Source organism: Odontesthes bonariensis, chromosome 24 (assembly GCF_027942865.1).
Source record: "Odontesthes bonariensis isolate fOdoBon6 chromosome 24, fOdoBon6.hap1, whole genome shotgun sequence".
Taxonomy (NCBI): Eukaryota; Metazoa; Chordata; class Actinopteri; order Atheriniformes; family Atherinopsidae; genus Odontesthes; species Odontesthes bonariensis.
This window is the reverse complement of record NC_134529.1, coordinates 18,240,832-18,262,107: the sequence shown is the minus strand read 5'-3', so window position 1 is coordinate 18,262,107 and position 21,276 is coordinate 18,240,832. Positions and strand designations below refer to the sequence as shown.

At 41.9% G+C, this 21,276-nt stretch overlaps 1 protein-coding gene across 1 annotated transcript; it reads left to right on the top strand.

Moving 5' to 3' along the window:
- The first annotated feature begins 3,887 nt into the window (after nucleotides 1-3,887).
- Nucleotides 3,888-6,102, top strand: vrtn (vertebrae development associated). Its single transcript, XM_075459760.1, has 2 exons — nucleotides 3,888-4,199; nucleotides 4,312-6,102. Exons 1-2 carry the CDS (start codon nucleotides 3,888-3,890, stop codon nucleotides 6,100-6,102), a joined length of 2,103 nt encoding a protein of 700 aa, XP_075315875.1.
- The last annotated feature ends 15,174 nt before the right edge of the window (nucleotides 6,103-21,276 follow it).

Here is a 21,276-nt window from a genome sequence, read left to right as displayed (position 1 = left end):
TCATCTTAATGCACAATATTTGTGCCAAAAACACAATGGCAGCGATAGATAAATCTGGTCTGACAGCAATGTGAGTCCATCATAATGCCCATACAACTGAAGAACTGTTTTGAGTGATTGCAGTGAAAACTGTGGTTAGTGGAAGCATTTTTGCAAAACCAGTCACACGTGACCCAATGAACACTGGATACATTTCATAAAAAGTGTGACAAGACTTGAGTTTTCTTAGCATTTTCTGCATTTTCCATAGTATATTCTGCAGGTGACAAAGTGCAAAGGCATCATTTGGCCAGGCTGTGCAGCTAAATGCAGCACTTCATGTTGGGCACAAGCTAATCTCTTTAGCCTGTGCAAACAGGCTAAATCAAATTTACGTGTTGAGTACACTACTGGCTTCCATCCTCATCTCCCTTTACTTCCCCTTGCATACACACACCTGCACTCATGAGCTCACACACACACGCACACACACACGCACACACACACACACACACACACACACACACACACACACACACACACACACACACACACACACACACACACACGCAGCCACAGCAGGTAAGAGACTGCCGGAGCCGGTCCCAGTGTTGCCCTATTTGCATTTTAAATGCTTACAGCAAGCCCACTACTGTGTTCACAGTGCAGTGCAGCACAGCTAATCTACACACCTAAGATGTGTGATTGGCTTTAGACAAGAGTCTGTGGGGGTTGAGGAGATGGTGAAGACACAAACATTAAGAAGAAAGGGTAGAGGGGGGATGAATGCAGTCAGGAAGCTGAGCCGGGAGAAGTTAAAAGCTTTAATTCCGTGCAAGCAGATGTAAGTCAGATTCTGAACATGTTCACTCACTTAGATCTTTATCAGAAAACCAGATGTAAAAGACGAATGTAGGAAGACCATCTTTTCTGAAATGTTTTTGAAAGGCATCCATGTGAATAGAAGATGTCAGTAAAGAGGAATGTGAGATAGACAGATGAAATCGGGGTTAGTAGCATTTACCTGACACTCAGAGCTGAAGATCCGGTATCTTGTTGCATATTCTATGTGTTTGCACATGACTGAGAGTCTGCAATGAAACACCTCTACAAGGCTATGAAACTCTGGTTTATTACTAATATAGTAAATGAAGCAAGTAGAGTTTGTACAATTCCAACGAGCTTAAAAGTCTTTGGTATGAACCTCTTTATTCTTCAACACAGTCTGAACCCTCTAAGACAAGCTTTCTTGTAGTCTTCAGGAATAGTTCTCCAGGCTTCTTGAGGGACATCCCAAAACTCTTCTTTGGATGTTGGCCGCCTTTTGTTCCGTTCTCTGTCAAGATGATCCCACACTGCTTCGACAACGTTGAGGTCTGGGGAGGATTCATCCCTCCATAAGACCTGCCGCCACTGATTTTCAGTTCTCTTCCATTTCGTGTTTCATGTGGCATACCTCAGCCTTTTCTCTCTGTTTCCCTTCCTTAAGAAAGGCTTCTTGACAGCCACCTTTCAGTGGATACCAGTTTTGATGAGGCTTTAGGGAACAGTAGATGGATCAAAGTCCAGATCACTTTCAGATACTGTTCACCTGCTGTAGATAGTTTTGTTTGACCTGCCACTTCTTCTTTTGTCTGCCGGTTTCCTCAAGTTTTTCTTTCAATACAGTGCACATCATGCTGAGATAAGTTTTCAGCTAATAGCTTATTGGAAAACCCCTTGTTGGTGAAAAAAAAGTACCATTTGATGACTGTCAAACTGTGTTATCTTTGACATCCCTCTAGATGCAACTGAAGAAACTGAAACAAGTGATGAATCATTGGAAAAGGCTGCAAGTCACAAAGTGCCAAAAGATACAATTTAAAATAGGTTTTCTGTTGTGTGTAGACACAATAGTGGTTCATCCTATGAATTATGTGCCTTTTTTTATGCTTGAATAACTCATAGGTCAGTATTAAAAGATTCCTACATAAAAATGGTCAAGTAAAAATTGAAAAATCAGCCAGGGTCAAAAGAAAAACTTTTACAGACCTTTCAGAAAGCCTAAAGAACTATTGCTCAAGGGCACTTTAGAATATTACAATAGAGCAAAATATAAAGAAATGATTAATGGCTCATAACCTGTGCACAATACTGTATATTTAGGAACTTTTGGCAGACTGTAACCTCTGAAACAGGCTAACAATGGAGGCAAATACGAAGACAAAGAAAGAACCTGACATTCACACACCAAATGCCAGACCTTCTATCTTTCGAGTGTCTATTGGCATTGTCTTTATTTGCCTGTCAGATACACAACCCCCCCCCCCACATGGGAAACCCACACTTACACATTGTCCATATAGCTGATAAGATTTAGGCCAAAGCCTTGAACCCCAGTGAACTCAGGCACCAGCTTGTCTGCCGAAGACTTGGAGTGGACCAATCAGTGGGGGCCAAATGTTCCTGTCCCCTAGTGTGTAAATGTGTGTGTCAGAGGTGTAGAAAGTAGGGTCTACAGTATGGGTTTGTGGGGGGTTGGGGGACAGTCGCTGGGATTGTTGTGCGTGTGTGGAGCAAAAGGCCTTGATTACTGAAATCCTGCAAAAGGCAGGAGAGGAGGTGTTAAAAGTGATACAGTGAAGAAACAATCTGAGCTGGAACTCAGGGGCCTTCCTCTTGTCTCATAAAACCTGTGCCCACACCCTGTCTACACATGTTTACTCTAATCAACAAACTTGCTCTTACATGCGAGTGCAGACCAGAAGAATCACTCAATCACTCATTGTATAGTTACCGTAAGAGGAAAACAATATATCTATATATATATATATATATAATACATCAAAAATATATATATTGCAGTGAAGTACGCCAAGCAATAAAGAAAATCTCAAACATAGATGTCAACATTTACTCGGCAGCACAAACACGAGGGAGATCTGTATGTGGCACAGAAAGAAGCACTGACTGCAAACTTGACAAACAACCTTGAAAGTGAACTGTTGACGTGTGAATTTGGCTTTGCCAAAGAGGAGCAAAAAAAAAAAAAAAAAACGTGTTGACAACACGTAAAAAGCACCGATACCTGCCGACCCCGCGGGGAGGGATAGGGCTCCCCCCGCGAGGGCCCCTGACACATTGGCTTTTGTTAACACTTCACATTGAAATTGACCCTGGCTCAACGCAAAGTGATGGTGGAGGAGGAGGAGGAAGAGGAGGAGGAGGAGGAGGGCAAAGGGAGGTGTTTCACAAAGCTGAGACAAAAAAGAAAAAAGAAAAAAAAAACAGCGGATCGGCGATTGACAATTTCCTGATGGGAGGTGCCTCTTATCATTCTCCGAAATCTCCTGCGCGCACTGCAGGACGGGACTCTCCGGAGGCTGAGCTGGGCGCCATGGACTAAAACTCTCAGTGTGAGGTCAATACTTGAACGGTGAAACCCTCCGCCGCGACTGCGCGTCTTTCCACGAGACTCTTGTTAGTTTCTGGACGCCCAGGTAAGAGATTAATAGTTCCCCCCTCCTGTTCTTTCAGCGTTGTGAGGGATATGGAGTTAGTTTTGGTGAAGACAGGCGCTGGATGTTCTGCTGTAAATGAAGAAGCAGCCCGCAGTAGCTGTTATTATTCCAGACAGTGACTATGCATGTGATCTGTGTTAGTTTTCTTGCACTGAAAACAACTTACATTACACACTCTATTGTGTGAGATGTAAACAAAGCACATCATTCATTCATTATGAGAGAAAATGCTTTAAAATGCCATTTATATTATTTAATTCTTAATTCTGCAGATATTTTTTCCTTAGGCATGAGCAAATTTCTACCATATTTTTACCGTTGAATTTCTACCACTGAAGCAGGGAAATACGCTCCAATCATCCGTTTTCTCCTCTTGTCTCTTTTGCAGCTCTCATGAGGCCGGCCAGTATGATCCAGAGGAAGGAAACCGTTCTGTCCGTCCTGCGGGAGCTTCAGGAGGCCACTGAGAGCTCTGGCCTGGATGCTGTGACCAGAGTGGCCCACGAAGTCGAGCAGGTCCTCGCTCCCTTCCAGCTTCCCAAAGCCCCCTGTCAGGATTTCGCCAGGTGGGCTAGTCTGGACGACACAGCTCGTGGTTTATACCCAGCTGACGCACCTGGAGGACTCCTGCCTCTGAAGTGTAACGGAGAAGGCAACTTGCTGTTTGATGCCGTGAGCATGCTGCTTGTGGGGAACACCGGACTTAGCTTGGAGCTCCAGGTTAGTAGAGCGGTCCACACTGGGCTTAAAATGTATACTGTAGTACTGTTTATTGGTTTGTATGGCTATTTAATGACTGTGACACTGATGCCATGAATGTTGCCCCTCACAGGTACGAACCGTAGTGGAAATGGTGCTGTGGAAGAGGTATTACTTGTCTGGGATGATTGATTCTAAAATGATGCTCCAGGCTGTTCGCTTCAGTTTGTGCGCAGAAGAGTCTGAGGATATGCTCAACCTACCTGTAACGGTCTTGGAGGCCATCTTCGACGCAGATGTTAACGCTTCATGCTTCCCCGGCTCCTTCGCTAACATGTGGCATTTGTATGCCCTATCATCAGTCCTTCAGTTCAACATCTACTCCATCTACCCCATGTTCAACCTCAAGATCAGACCCTATTTCAACCGACTCATACGCCCCAGGACCTGGCCCGAAGACTCCGAGCCGCAAACCATACACGTAATGTGGTCCGGGGAGCTGCAGTCTGAGCTACTGTTCAGGCCGAACTATTTTGTCGCCCTTGTTCAGACAGGTGTGCACACTTTTGGAAGCCCTGATGGTGAGCAGAGGGCGTCCCAACTCAAAAGCCAGGAAGAGCTGAACCAGGATGCGCAGCTTTCTTACCCAAGTCTGAAGGACAAGTACAACATCACCAAGAGAACCTTCTACCGCTGGAAGAGGCAGACGCAGGAACACTGCAAAAAGTCTGCAGCAAGATATGAGGCTAAGTATTTCCTGCAGGCTTGCTACTTGGAGGGCAGACTCATCCCATTGCACCAGTTTAAACAGTTCTTTCCTGAGATCTCGAGGTCATCGTACTATAACTGGAAACATGAGCTCATCAAATCCGGAGGAAACCTCTCCACCTCATCTTCAGCTGGAGAGATTAGTCCTGGGGAGAGCACGGAGCAGGAGGCCTGGTCATCTCCAGAAGCAGAGCACGATGAGTCGGACCACCATGACAGCGTGGCCGGCATGTTCGGCCTCAGCCTCAGCCGGCTTGATGTGGAGCGGGCTCAGAATGTAGCACACATGCAGGAAGCTAAGCGCTGTCTGCAGCAGTGCATTGCCGCAAACACCTCCTTCCCCTTTAGGATTTTCAAGAGAAACTTCCCAGGAATCTCAAGATCAACCTACTATAACTGGAGGAGGGAAGCCATGCTCTTTAACAGGGGCTACAAAGGCAATCTGGGCAGCAGCGAAGACAGCTCAGATGCTGACAAGAGCCAAAGCCCAAAAAGTCGGTCGGTGTTGCCTCAGGCCGTCGTGCCGAGAACCAGAATCTGCAGGCAAAAACACAGAAGTTTCAGGCTTGCCTACTTAAGTAAAAAACAGCTCAGAGAAGCTGCAAAGTTGCATGTCCAGAAGTCCAGATGGTCCTTGATAAAGTTCAAGCTCAAGTTCCCATCCATGTCCTCTTGCCTTTATTGGCTCTGGCGGAGCAGCCACGACCTTAAGATGAAGATGAAGAAGAAGAAAAAGGAGGAGGAGGAGGAGGAGGAAGAGGAGGAGAAGATGATCACCCAGAGTGCACAGGTCAACGTCCCAGAGAGTCTGGAGAGTACAGTAACAGAAAACAAGACGGTGGAGATTCAGAATGAGCCCCCATTTGTTAAGACCCCTGAGAATCTGAACGGTTCCACCGTACATTCATTTGATGCCCCACACTCTAAGCACACCTTTCACAGAAAGGCCCCCATAAATGAGCAGATGTTTGCCATGGATGTTGTGGCTCTGGCCAACTTTAAGGCCAAGGCTAAGCTCTTCCTGCAGCAACGCTTCGAGGAGAAATCCTTCCCTACGTTTAAAGAATTCCGGTCTTACTTTCCATTCACTGCACGCTCTACATACTACATGTGGAAGCGAGCTTTGCACCACGGGGTGTCGCTGGTTCACGGGTGAACACGTAAACCTTTTTTATTCCACTGAAAATGGGAGTTCAGGTGTCAAATGAAAGCAAAGCTGCAGAACCCGCAGGCCCCAGAGACTTTCATGCCACTGCGTTAAATAAACTACCTCCGTATTGTTATTTTTATGTTCAAAAAGATTAAGTACATTGGTTTAGCATCTAAATGCATTGTGTCCTCCCTCTTCCCCGCCACCTCAGATCAGTCCTCCCTCCTGGACATTTGCACGTGTGTGAAAAGGAACTACATTGTGGGTCTGTGTAAACCCTGCATGTCGCCCTCCAGGCAAAAGGCAGTTCAAAGCTGTTGTTTAGTGGTATTTTGTTTGAAGCAGTTTCTCCGCCATTCTTTTTAAATCCTGGCTTTTGGACTTTGGGCCTTACGTTTTTTGTGTGATATGTTATTGCATACTTGTGTGCTTGTCCTGAGTTATATCTGACCTGGGATATTTGTTTTTTAAGAGATTTTTTTTTTCAAATTCTTTGAATGTAAAGCGCTACCTGTATTAGTTGTCGGAGTGGATTACTCCTTTTTTTTTTTTTGGTTCAGACACCCTCTGTAAACAGGGTTCCAGTAACGTTTCATGTTTCTTCGCTCATGCAGTTCTGGGTTTCACTTGGTGCACTGAAGTTTTAAGTGGTCGTATGAAGATTTTGGCATTTTAAAATGCCCTTCCTTTCCAGAAATCGCCACTCCATGACTGAGTTTTGTCACACTATATTTGCACTAAGATTGTTCCCATTATACTGAATGTATTTTCTTAGTCGTTATGCACACTGGTTAAGTTGCTCAAAACTGTTTTTGAGAAATAACTTGAGAGCAGGATATGGATGAAGATACTTTATTTTTTCATTCTTCTTCATTTCAAAACTACCTATTTCGCTGGAATGTTGGGAAAGATTTTTTGCCTTAATAAGCTACTTTGGTGTACAGTACTGTTCGTCAGACACACTAGTGTGTTCTGTGGACTAGCCTATGTAAAACCCCTGAATTGGTTTAAATTTTACATTTGTACTCCCATGTATTTATTTTTTTGTATTCATTACTTGTCAAAAATAGGTACTATTAACACTGGAATCTATGTTGGGTCAGTAGGTGAATAAATCTGTTCTTTGGGGCTGTATATCAATAAACTTTCAACCTGCAGCAACAGTGTACTTGATGTTTTTTTCCCCCCCGATCAGTCTTCATATCACAGGCTGATAAATTCTGCTTTTTTGCTGCCCTGTCATGAACATGGGTGTAAGAAGAGATGCTTTGTTACATCAGCTCATAAACACAGGTCATCTCTTTTTGCTCCATGGGGTCCAATAGCAGTGAAATAAGTTGAAATACCTTTAATTTTCCTGAATCAAATGTTCACCCTTCATTTTTTTGCTCTCCTTTAAACCATTGCTCAATCAACTGCATCTTAACTGACGGCTTTGCTCGGATAGATTGGAGCACTTGACACTTGAAATTGGTCACTTTAGTGGCAGAGGGCTAAACTTTTCTAAACACAGGGGAGTTGATGTGAAGAAAATGGCATGCAGTGCAAAAGATAAGCACAAAGTGAAAATTCAGCTGGATCTTTGTGTTACTACAAACAAGCAGGTAAAACCAAGCCGGTGGTAAAAGAATAGCAGTGAGCTTTAGTGGTTTTTGCTCACTGCCTCTTCTCTGGTCAGCTATTGTGCTTATGCTAATGCTCAAGAGTGGTTGGTGGGAAGGGGGAAGGGGCTAATTGTATGTATGTATGGGGACAGAGGTGTTGGAGATAAGGCCAAGAACATCCAAGAGTTTTGGGGGTGGAGGGATAGAGGTACAGACAGAAGGAAGGGGGGAGGAACCTGTACCTTTTTGTTTCAACAGTCTGTACTGAAACCACTGTGTTGATCAAGAGAAACATCTTTTTTTGACTAGAGTTGCAGAACTGCTTCTCTATCAACTATTAGACTTGGAAGTTTGGGATCCATATTCAGCCTTACCGATGATGAGTAAACGTTCATCATGATATTTATTCTGTCATCGCATGAATGAAGACTGCAGAGAAACTTGGCGTGAATTAGGACGACCTAAACACATTAGCTCTGCTTCCTGCACACTCTAAGAAAATAAAGTACAGAATTGTACCTTTAGGGGTACGATGGCTTGTCACTGGGGCAGTACCCTCAGAAGGTATAGTTTTGTACCCTTGTGGTTACAGAGACCAATCTTGTACCTCTGGTGGCAATTTTGTACCCTTACACTGAAGTAGCCTAACACAGACAGTCTATTGTACCCCAGCATGTAGAAAAAAAGGTACACATATGTACCTTTAGGTCCAATAATTAACCCTAGGGGGTACATTAGTATAGAATGTACCTCGGGGGACAAAAAAGGACTTGTACTGTACCCCTATTTCATCCCTGTTGTTCCAGTAGTTCTAGTGGGTATGAATTGAGTTGAATTAGAATTTGTAGACGCTGCCAAGTCGGAATCATGAAACATCATCCTTGATCTCAGGCCAGCGTGGGTGTTCTGTTGTACACTACCTGCCGTCTCCGTTCTCTGCAGGAGAGGCGTAAATGGCAAGAAGAAAGTGATATAGATAAGACAAAAGTCCAATCAAGTGAACAAAAAAAATGTTGGAACAGTCAAAGTTATAGTTCAGGTCCTAAAACAGGAGTCGACCAAACAATCTTCACTCAGCGGCCGGAGCTGAAAATTATAGCTCTTACCCTACTCAGATAAACACGAGCTTTTGAAAGGTTTATCATCTCTTGGAATTTCAGAGGTTACTGACCTTGGCACAAGAAAATACATAACGGAATCTTAGTGATCTTCTATTCCCGTGGGTCTATTTGCCATTTCCATCATCATTACTGAGCGATGGAAGAAAATCTCTCTGCCACCGAGCGACCCCACATTGTTTATCTCCAAAATGGCATGGAAATAATGAGGGCCGGCAGGTGGGAGCTGAAGTCTTCGTGGATTAGCATACTGCGGTCGCTTCAGAAAGTCAGAGCGATAAAGAAGAGCAGCGTCTCGAGGATACCAATTTTCCATAGCAAACAAAACAGACCTGTGAGACTCTTAAGGCTTTCACTTTGCTGCCAATTACCCTCTGATAGGAGCAGTGATGTGAACTGAGTCTGAGACGTGGCACAAAGTGAGGAAAAGGAGAGGTGGAGAAACAAAATCCCCGGAAATTGAAAGTTTTAAAATCAGGTAGCATTTTGACACTTACAATGAGTCACAGAAAACACAGCAATTGTGGCAATAGTTAGTTTCATCTTCAAAACAATGCATGTAAACAGATTGTCCACTAGGTGGCGGTGGTCTCCTTCATAAGACTTGTGCTGGTCTTCAGGAAAAGACGACCCTCAGGCACGCAATCACTTAGGTTTGGACACAAAATCAATGTGTTACTGCTCAGCTGAGAGTGCCCAGTGCAGATTTCTCTTGTGATAACTCCATTAATAAACATAATCCTGCGCTGCAGTGAGGTGATGCCAAAACCAGATAACGTCTGGGGAAACAAATTCTTTCTCTGCCAGATTAAGCAATACAGGAGAAATAAAAGAAAAGAATGAGAGAGGGAGCAGCTATTAACAGAGTATGGGATTATTCTTCAGAATACACAACTAGTTCATTTCATTTGCTTATCAAATGCAGAAGAAAAAATTGTTTGACTTATTTCTTACTTTTACCTGGAATGTTTAAGAGGCTAGACACAAAGATCATTATGCGTCATTTTGGGTCCGTACCGTGTAAAAGTCTTGAGGCCCACCTAATTAGTTTATAAACTGCCAGAAAAACCTCAAATTGGTACAGTGATTTATTCAGCCATGCATAAAAACATTAATGGGAATTTATAGATGAATACATAAAAAGCGTTTTTTGCTAACAGCTCTTTGGGAATCACTTGGGGAAAAAGACTTCTGCTTTACGTCTGTCAAACTGTTATTTTTAACATATTTTGGTAGATACAACCAAATAAATGGCAACAAATTGTGTCTTTTCAACAGCCTGCTAGTAAAGATGCAGTTTGAGTTAGGTTCTTTGCTAAGTTGTCTGTTATGTGTAGACACAACACTGGTTGATCCCTTAAGTTATGGGCCTTTTGTATCTTCAGTGGCTTCACAAACAAAATAAAAATGGAAAATAGAGATGTACAGGGACTGGAGTGAAAATTAGTGATTCAGCAGCCAATGTCAAAAGACCACTTCTAATAATTACTAGAAAGTCAATCATCAATCATCAATCATGGAATCAAAATATAAAGAAATGAAGGGTGGCCCAAGGCCTTTGCACAGGACAGAATGTCTTTGTGTTGTTGTGCCGTTTACATCTGCTTTTTTTCTTTTTATGTTTTACTGAAACAAGAGTCCCAGTTTTTAGAAAAAAAAGATCCCTCATTCATCAAAAATGATGAAGCAACTGGAACGTCGTAATGTGCTTCAGCATGATGTCAGAACCAGAACAAAATAATGCATCTGCTCTTTTGAAAATTCAATCGCGGCCTTACATGTGAGGCTGATGGGACCATTTCTGTGAAGGTGGATGTAAATTTCCGATTTCAGTCAAGCAAACAAAAAGCTTTTTTGTGAATTTTCTGTGAGTGATGAGCAATTTTCGTGCTTAATTATACATAATGTTGTTCGTGAGCACGCTCACATCCTGAGGGCACGGCGAACTAATGCAAACCCGAGGAGCGAAACACTTGTTAATTCACTATGAATATTATTTACTTGTGCTGGCTTGTTTGGGGGCTATAATTAATTCCCTTTCACATTCATCACTGTGATGTTCTTCTGGGCTGTTGAGGCATTAAGCCCCTCCCATTTCATTTGTGAACAGACCCACTGCTGAAGCTGCTGATCAAAGAGTTGTGCGGACAGGTCAATCAGTGAGCGACAGGCCCATCCTGTGACAGTCGTTTCATGTTTGTTTGCACTGCACCAATTAATCTTTTTTGCTGATGAACGCATAGAGAGAATTCCCCGCCGTGGGATGAATAAAGTATAATTTAATCTAATCTAATCTAAGAGTGTATGTGTGTGTGTTTGAGAGAAAATGCCCGCGTGGAGTCCCCCGTTTCCTCCACACAGATGATGGTTGAGAACGAAGGTCTGCGGTCACGTAATCCTCTGTGTTTGCTCCGTGGCCTTGTGCCACCCGCTCAGTTTTGGGTCAATGTAAGCTGATGAAAGTAAGACGCTTGATCCCTCAGTGCAACTTTAAAAAACCGCGAGCCAGGGAGCAGAAATGCCAAGTTCAATAAAGTTACATCTAAAGATAAGAAGCCGGAAGGAAACATTTATCATCCACCTGTGTGTTCAGCCGTCCGAGCCTGAGCAGGAGCTCCTGTTAGAGATAGAAAATAAAAATAAAAAACTCTGACTCAGATGTTACTTTTTATTTATTAGGATGCTTTAGTATAGAACTTTCAATATTTCCATACAAATAGGACCTAAGACATCATCAGACTACCCCTACAAGGTCTGACATTAGTTACCCGATTCAACAACTGAGAGGTAAATGTAACACTTTGTAACTTCTTTTAAGAGGAGACAATTTTCCAGGGAATCAAACACAACAAAATTTCCAGCATCTTTCTTTGCCATTACTTTATGATACAAGTAACTCCCTGTGGTTCGAGTTGTTTCGCACGCCTGGTTGTTGAGGGGGAAGCGGCAGTCTGTCATAAACTACGTTTAACAAAATTCTGTTCAGTTCAGTGCTCTTCATCATGTTTGTTTGCCAGCTGTTAGTTTTCCATTGCTATTTACTCACAATAATGGGTTCAAACATTTCTGTCACGCTGCTTTCATAAAATCCTGATTTTATGACCACGGTGAATTCTAGACTTACATGTACGATGGTCTACCACAGAGAAAGTTAAAAAAATGTCTCGACCGCTTTGGCACACAGTCCACGGCCTTCCAGCGTCGGACAAATTTCAGTCAATAACATGATTCCCCTCCAGTGCATGTACACTAGGGCAAGGACGGTGCTCCAATTAAATGGCCAGTTTGAACTCTAACCGTAGCTCGGCTTTATGAATGAAGGTTACCGTGCTGACTGTGAACTTCACTTATAGCATGTGCAGGACTGATCAATAGCAACCTGCAGCCTTTAGCTGCAGTTATTGCTTTACAGGGAGTCGCATCACTCACTGCAAGCAAATGTCCTGCTGTGATTGTCACTCACAGATATTTAATCATTTTCATTTGATTGGTTGATGTTTTAGCCAATGAACCGCTACAAATACATGTAACTTAAAGTGTACTGTTCAGATTTGGTGGCATGTGTATCTGACTTTCCAGTAAGAGAGGGACCAAGCAGAAGGTCAAACTTAATTTCAGCCTTTTATGAGGCCTTCACTGTGTATGTGTTTTATTAAACATTTTCTTTGATTCTGTGATAAGAACAATCCCCCCCCCCCAATTTTATAGGTCCAATTATGGGACTATCAAAGGTAATCAGGAGGATTATGTCAGATGGTTAAATGATGCTCTGAATGTCTTTGATTTCAATAAAGACAGAGATCGAAACACCTCAACAAACAGACGACATGTCCATTCATCCCCACAGAACAGCAGAACGCGTAAAAAGTAATGAATGAGCAAGCGGCTGTGATTAGTGACACCAACCCTGAGTAATTTGGCAGGTGTCACTCACCTGGTGTCAACAAGAGCAGAGAAACAGTCGTCCCGGTGACCTTAAGGGATAATTATGCCCCCGTTTTTCTGTGCAGCGGTGAAAACACATGATCCGCACATGCCCTCCGTCTCCTGCAGGGTTCGGTGTGTGCGGGCTGTTGGCTCGATAGCCCTGCTTATCAAAATGAAGGAGAAACCATCCCCTGCTAATACCCTCTTTTGATTCCCATTGTTAACCAGAGAGCCTTATTAGTGACCTCAGCCTCACAAGAGGAACCCGTCATAATGACCATGAGGGCACTATTGTGAGCTGGGTGGGTGTAAGCACAGCTGTTGGCTCCCCATTACAGCAAGTGGCCAGGGTTTTGATTAAAAGCAGTGCCAACTATGAACTCATTTCAATGCGAGCTATTGTCTGGAGAGTAAGAAGATAAGAGCTAATAGCCAGATTTTGTTTCAGCATAAGAAAAGGCGAGTGATGCACAGGGGAATAACAGTGAAGTAGGGGCAGGAAATTAGGCTTTGGTTAATAACTGCCTGTCTGCATCAGTTACTCAGAGCCAACGCATATGCGTTTGTGACGGCAGAGTTTTATTTGCTGGTGTCTACACAACTTCATGCTTGCTGCTATACTTTACAGTGGGTGTGTATGTGTTCCTTATAAGACAGTCCAAAATGTATTTAGATACATGGGGTACAATATGATTCCAAGGGGATACATTTTAAAACTAATTTGGAGCAATTGAATTAAGTTGATGCATTTATTGATTTAATTCTCAGTACAGGATATTTGAAAGTTCTTGTTCAGCCTTGTCCTTTACTTTGATGAACACACATCTGAAATAGATTCCAGTTAGTGTCTGTTACCACAGCTCTACTGTACAGTATGCATCATGCCAGTGGATAAATCTATATCTATAAGAAAAATCGCACAATAGATACTATTAGTAAATTTGATCTCCCTAAGATGTGGCTAAACTGTGGGAGTTAAAGGTCTTTTTTTGTTGTTGTTATTGTTCTTGTTTCTTCCAGCAGTATTAGCATCCGCTGTCCATTGACCATGATGTCTGACCGGGTGAGCGCTCAGATCTGCCACTGCTTTACTCAATCGATGCCCCACATCCAAATGTTTCTTCCATCCTATAAAATCCAAATGACGGTGCGTTGTAAACCAAATGAGTGGCTGCTAGATCTGAGCCGGGCATCCAGCATGTGGAATGCAGGTTTAAATGGTGTGCAGTCTCGGCTCGGTCTGTGTACCAAAGTAATGACACAGATGCAATTTTACATTGCTGTGGATATTTGTGCAGAACCTACAGTAAAAAAGAATAAAAAATACTCTTACCATTGTACCATCGAGTGATTTATGATATATTTGACTCAATCTAGTCGAAATAATTACATCTTTAACATTAGATTCTATGTTTCAATCTATGTCTGTTGATCTTTACACCCCTATTACTTGCATTGTGCAATCTGAATAAGTAGCAGAGAATGCGAAAAAATAGAAATGTGTCATGTTTGTGAGTTTTGGTTATGATTTTAGTTCCTCTTATGTTTTACAGTCTTGTCATGTTTTAGGTTTCTTTTATGTCTTAGTTATGTTAGTTTTCAAGTCCATGTTTAGTATTTAGTTTTGCCATTAGTTTCTCTTGCCCTGCCATCACCTCCACTCATGTCACCTGTGTTTTTCCCCTCAGCTGCACTCACTCACCAATCACTCCCTCAGTATTTAGTTTCCAGGTTTCCCATGTATCAGCTCCAGATCCTCCCCTTATCCCCATGATTGTCATTGTTATTCAAGTCAAGTTTGTCCTTTTGTTTATTCATAGTCATAGTCATGTTTTTGTTTGTGTCAGGGTCAAGTTTTGTTTTCACAGTTTAGTTTTTGTAATCCGGCTCAGCCGCGCCTTTTGTTTGTTCTTTTGGAAATAAATCAAGAAAATCTGCATTTGGGTCCTCCTTCTCCTCGCACAACCCACCGTCCATGACAAAATGAAATGTTTGTATGACGAGGAAGGGCACAAAGAACAACTTCTGCTCTATACACTTCCAAAACTGCCACTAGTTTGTGTCTATTTAAGCTTGGCACATTGTCATGGTAAGAATAAGCTGCCTGCATGAGCTGGGTGAATCATACTCTCCCCTGTGTCAGTTTAACTCCTTTGCTTGAATTATCGCCGCTTCTTAATTCCTCTTTAGTTTTACTCTTCGTGCTTTGGGGTTGAAATGATTAAAGAAATCATCAGAACTAAGGTCTGAGATGTGCGCTCAAGGAAAATACGTTTTCACCTAAAAAACTATGTATTCCATAGAGCTGATCCTGTGAGAGTTTCAGTCTCTAAAGAGATTCGTGTGAAGCTGTGCGAGTGGAAAAACCTCTTCTGTAGTTTTCACACATGCAGGGTTGTGGATTATTTATACTCAAAAAATGGCTAGTTTATATCGATTGAATCACAATCCATTACCAAGTACTGACAGCTTATTTCACAAAGTAACTGATCCATGGATATTACAAGACCATTTCAGTCAAAGGCTAATAAACAGAATAGCAAGATAGATACAAAGCCTTTTTTTCTGAAGCTTTCCTTTATGCTTGTCTCCGAAGTCAATTACAATTCAGCTTTAAGTCTACCAAACTCTTCAAAAGAGAATTTTGCACCACTTACATAGCAGCCATGTAAATATTTCATGACAGACTTTTAATTTTTGGCCCTGTGATAGACCTGTGAGGGGTGCACCCTGCCTCTCGCTCAATAGTAGCTGGAATATGGACTTTGAATTGGATAAAGCAAGTAAAGAAAAAATGGAAAATAGATTTTAAGTCACCAGGAGAAACAGATGTTTGTTAGCATTATTAGACGCCAAGAAATTTACCAGTTTTAAAATTCAGAACAGAGCCCTGCTAAAATGCTCCTCTTTGGCTTTTGTTGGTCTAGAAAATGAGCTGTGCATTAGGTCTTATTCTTGTGCACTGTCACTGTGACAGTTGGCAGAATAATTACAGAAGATTTGATTTTGAAGGTCCTAAAAGCGTAAAGATTTACTGAGTAAAACAGGAGAAGATTAGGTGCACTTTTACAAGTGCCCATATGTTCTGTGTGTGCACGCATGCGGTTGACTGTATATTGGTGTGCTGAGGCAAAGGCATAGTTCCTCTTACCGTGGTGAATTATAGCTATGTCACTTCCAATAAGTTGTGTAATATTTCACACAAAGCAGAGGAGTCCTAAATCGCTCCGTCTGAGAGCATTTGTCCAGCTGCCTGCTCCGGGACAGAACTCTTTGATTGTATCCTGAGAATTGGACCACAGTGTTTCTTCAAATCACCAAGAAAGAAAAATGATTTAAACCTTTTTTATGTAGTAAAGGCAGATTGGGTAAAATATGACCCTCGTGAGAGCCTCTGATGTTTTTTATGCAATTAAAACGAGTTTCAGGAGGGAGACCTTCGAGCTGGTTTGGCTGGAAGAGGTGGGCGCTGTGAGGGGTGCGAGCTAAAATCGCAAAACATTAAAAGCTAAAAGTCAGGATTCCTGTTGGGCAGGACACCCACTGAACACATTGAGTTTTCTTCAATACAGGGTTCAAGCTATTGTGAATTCATCATGGTACTTTAATGGGGTGCAAAGACATCGAATGAGAAAAAGAAGAGATTGTGTGTGTAGCTATCTGATGAAATCGCTGAGTTTGCTGCAACTGTGCAGAGCTCCATTGAATTGCTGCACTGTTTGCCAAAGGAAAACTCATGGTGACAGGATTGAAATCCTATTCTTTCCCTCTAACTGTGTTGGCTTCACAAGACAGTTATGGGCAATACTTTAAGCTATAGTTCCAACCGAAGCTGCAGCAGTATGAGGGTGTGTTTACTGAAATTGTTGTTTCGAAGGAGACATATTATGCCCTTTCCTCACGAGTTGACACTGTTTCCTGAGGTCTTAATGGATATGTTTGTGCTATGCTTTGGTAAAAAAACAACAACATTGTAAGACAGTACAACAGCCCCCTTTTCCACCATGAAATTCCACCTCTATTCACCCATTTTAGGGTGACCTAACCACTCCACTCCAACCCTCTCTTCTACAGGGTCTGCGTCTTTTGAGATCGTTTACACACAATAACCTCAAGTACATTATCATCACATGATAGAGCATAGGGTAAACAGCCTGAGAGCTAACACTTTGAGGTTAGGGGCAGCAAACAGAGCTCCCATTTCCACACCGCAAACTGATTTAAAGATATTCATATGTAAGCCGAACCTAAATGTCAGTTTTATTCTTAAATACTTATATTTCTCTTGTCTGCAGTTTGGTCATGGACAGTTGGTAATGATCCCTCTTTTAGACATATTTGCATTGTGAGTTATATGATAAGATGGTCCAGGTTCTTAAAACAGCACACTGTAAAGGTAATGACCAGCCGGCTGGTTACTAAACCAGTTAAAAAATGATTTTGTTATTCTTTAATCAAATTTCAGCTCCATCAGCCCTTGGCTTCACCAATAGTCCATTTCCCTGTGTTTTGTTTTCAAAGGCTAATGTTAAAGGTTGGGTAGGAGATCCTGGATTTTGAGTCCAGCGAAGCTGCATTTTGAAAATACACAGGTCAAAAGTCCCAACCCTTTTCTTCACTTTCCCCCCGAAGCCACGCCTCTAGAGTACATGACAGCAAGCATCGATCGTTGCCGTATTTAGTATATGCTAACTATACGTTTAATAATGCTAGGTGCTAGCCAAGCTGGCTCTAGTTTAGCTTCCTGCCAAGCTTCTGGACACACGTAATTCGTTCACGAAGAAGGGTACGTGCACGGCGCACAGGGGGAAGGAGGGGGAGGGAGGAGCAGATTGCAGTTTGATAGACGGCATCAGAATCCAATCATTGTGAATGGTCCGTTCAGTATGATTGGATAGTGTTTTTCCTGGATTGTTCGTTCTAGAGGCCACTAAAACTTTTCATATTTGTGTCAAAACTTTTAATTAATTGGTTGCAATGGGGGTGTGAAGAGTATTTCAAGCAATATGTAAAAAAATGCTCCAGAAAAAGAACCCCTACCCCACCTTTAAGAATAACTGCTTGTTTGGACAAAGTTTTACTTCATATCATTTTTGCAATGTGAGGTTTCAGTATAGTGCGGTATTCACTGGAAAATAGGAAATTGGAACTTCATTAGTGATTTCAGTATGATGTAAATGTAACCCACCTGGTGTGTGCTTCACCAATCCTGCAGGTATATCTATGATATAAGCTCCAAGAGGAGACAGGCATTAAAATAAAGCAGTAGAGTACTTGAAATCCTTTGATCCTTTCCGTAATGACTCACACCACAAGAAATATGGCAACTCAATTTATCAGAATTTGCAAGGAAATTTCACTGAGCAAATATGTCAAATAACAGTATACTCAATAACATAAATGAAAACAAAAAAAATAATGAGATCTCAAAATAAAAAAAATAAAAAATTTACACGTTCAGTCAGTTTTGTCTTGAGTGCACTCAAGTTTGGTACCACCCTTTATGGGAAAGACTGTCCATCCTGGATAACAGGTGAAGAAGGCTGTAGACTCAGTTGGAGAGATGGGGACTGAAGATGGTGGAGATGATGACTGAAAATCCAGCAAGCAGGGATGAAAGGGAATGATGAAGTGGAACCCAGGAAGTAGCAAGATGGAGGCAGCTGGTGCAACTCAATCCACATCTATATAACAGCTCAACAAAAAAAAAAAAAAACAGCCAGGATATTCATTAGCCATGTCGTATAGACGGGTCAGTAACTCTATAGCGGTCGGATGACTTCTCCTTCAATGTCAAAAAACTCTTCTGACGTAGCCTTGCTAACGTTCTACTTTTCAACAAGTGGTTAAGTGTTGTAATCAAATAACAGCTGTCTGCTGACGCTGCTAAGCTCAACTTTTCATGCTTATGTCCGTCTCTATCCAACTAGTTTAAACTCGTCTGTGCAATACAACTTCTATCTCTGTTACCCCACTAGGTGGCAGCGGCAAAACTGAGAACAAATATATTGTCAATACAAGAATGAGTGTTCAGAGCACCTAGTTACATAAAGATACAAGCTCTTTTCACACATCTAGTGTGGCTTATCCGCAAAAAAAAGTCCATGTTAACCCGCTGCTGCTTTTCTTTGACAATTCTCACACATACCAAGCAGAGGAAGTTCGGTCACACATCAGTGTTTATATACATATGTCAAGCTAGCACACTAAAACAGCTGAATGACGGCAGCATTGTTGATTAAAATGAGGCTTTAGTGTGAAGATTCCATCACTCCGCTTTCATTCGAGGGTCGCTACTGTATTTCTAATATCAAACTTACTTTAATTGTATCGCTCATATTATCCAACGTTTGTCTTCGCCTTGGTAACTAAGAACTTGGAGATACTTTGACAGGCTCTCTGTATTGAAGCTGTGCAAATGCATGTCTACTTGTTATAGCATTTTATTTCCACTTGTTGCCAGTATCAGAAATACTGTAAGTGGAACAATCTGAGATTTAGGGTCTTGGTTGTGTTGATGCTGATGTTAGTGCTTTAGCTTTGCTCTGAAAAAAAAAAGATAGAATTCAAAAGTGGATAGGAGACCAGCTGTCCAGCTGTCATTGGGCGAGAGCCTGGACAGGTCGCCAGTCCATCACAGGGCCACACAGGGACGAATGAGACAAACGACCATGCACGCTCACACTCACTCCTAGGGACAATTCAGTCACCAAGCAACCTGGCATGCATGTTTTGGGCAGTGGGAGGAAGCCGAAGTACCCGGAGAGAACCCACACATACACAGGGAGAACATGCAAACTCCACAGAGAAAGACCCCGGCTAGGATTCAAACCAGGAACCCTCTTGTTATCTACTTAAACATCTGTATTATACGATATTTTGAATTTGTCGCACAATTGTCTTTTATTTGCAAACTATTTCACCATTTACAACCATTTTTACAAAGTCATCCTACTTTCCTTTATGTGGGTTGAAAACTAAATACTTTTTTTTCCTATAGTTCCAGGTGAAAATAAGAGAATAGTGAACAGAGAAGAGCCTCTTTGTTTTCATTAACTTTAAATTAAATAGCATTTTCCCAGGGAGCTGTGCAACAGATGACCATCCGATCCCCTGGGTTAGATCCTTCACTAGCAGCACGTGGCTGTAGCAGGGCTGTCTTGCCATGTGCCTGATCCAAACAGGTCACGTCTGTAGGGAGAATATTAACCGTATTACTGAATATCAGCCATCACTGCGTCAGCTAGTAAACACATACTCGATGAAGTCAGCTTTCTAAAATAATACTCAAGAGGTTGTCTGGCCACAAGAAGATGATCTCAGAGCAATCATGTGTCTCTCTCTGTCTTCATTAGTTTCAAGAAATCTACCCTTGACTTGCTGTCTTTCTGTCCCTCTGCAGCTTTATAGCTTTTTAAGCAGCTCTTCTCACAGCTCACTCTCTGCTATTCAAGCCCTTTTGTAGTATTCCCTGATAGGACTCAAAACACATCCAACAAAAGCAACCTATCATAATGAAGGTACAATAGTTTCTCATCTTGTTTTCCTGACGTTCTGGCCTTGTCCTTTGTAAACATTGGAGACCCCGCTTCCATCTTGCAACCTTACTACACAAAAACGCATGGTGGGGGTTAGGATTAATGTACATGGGTACATTTCTACAATGAAAAATGTACGTATGCTTAGGGTTTGTGACATGGTTAGGTCTCACTCAAAACAACAGGCTCACAGATATGTTATAATCTCATGATTCTCACCATGGATTGTGACACTACTAAATTTTGGAGATGTTGAAAATCTTACCTGTTACATGGTTTTCCAGTAAGACAGTGACATCACTAGAAGGCCCAGGCCATCCTCTTCAGCGAACAGTAGAACTTTGAGAGTTGGCTCTATTGCCTTGATGGTGATTGTCTTAATGATCTCAGATTCATGCCCCCACAGAGGACAAAAATGAATTGCCAGGGCTCAGAAGGATAGCTGTCCACTGCAGTAGATCTGCGTGAACAGGCTGGAGGCACAAGGCAAAGAAACAAGATGAGGACAACAACTTTAGCATTTAAATTGAGAGTTTCCCGGGGCAGGTCATATAAGATTCTTTTACAGCAAGAGATGGACCACCTTAATGGAATATTCTGGGAAATCAGCATATTCACTGTCTTATAGAGATTCATAGAGGCAGAAATAAAAAGCCTTGTTCTGCCCAAATAACTAAAGTAGTCTATTAACACTTGAAAAGTTTTAGAATTAAGACGTTTTTTCACTCTCTCTCTTGTTTTTTTCAATTCATAAGCGTACTTTGTTGGTCAAGTTAACTTTTCACTAGGGTGTAAACTATACAACTTTATAGCTTTATCGATTGTGAAGAAACAAGAGTGGCCTTCAGCTTCTCATCCATTTCCTTGGTTTCAAACTCAAAACACTTTGCGTTAATAACTTTTATCTGCCTTTCAAAAGTCTTCTCTAAAATAAGTTTGTTCAGCGAGTTAAGACAAGAAAGATATAATCTATTTGCTGCCTGTGTCTGTAAC

Excerpts from the sequence above, each read along its gene's own strand:
- vrtn (XM_075459760.1), top strand. The coding sequence starts at position 3,888 with ATGATCCAGAGGAAGGAAACCGTTCTGTCCGTCCTGCGGGAGCTTCAG. Across the intron at positions 4,200-4,311 it reads GACTTAGCTTGGAGCTCCAG|GTACGAACCGTAGTGGAAAT; the intron begins GTTAGTAGAGCG and ends TGCCCCTCACAG.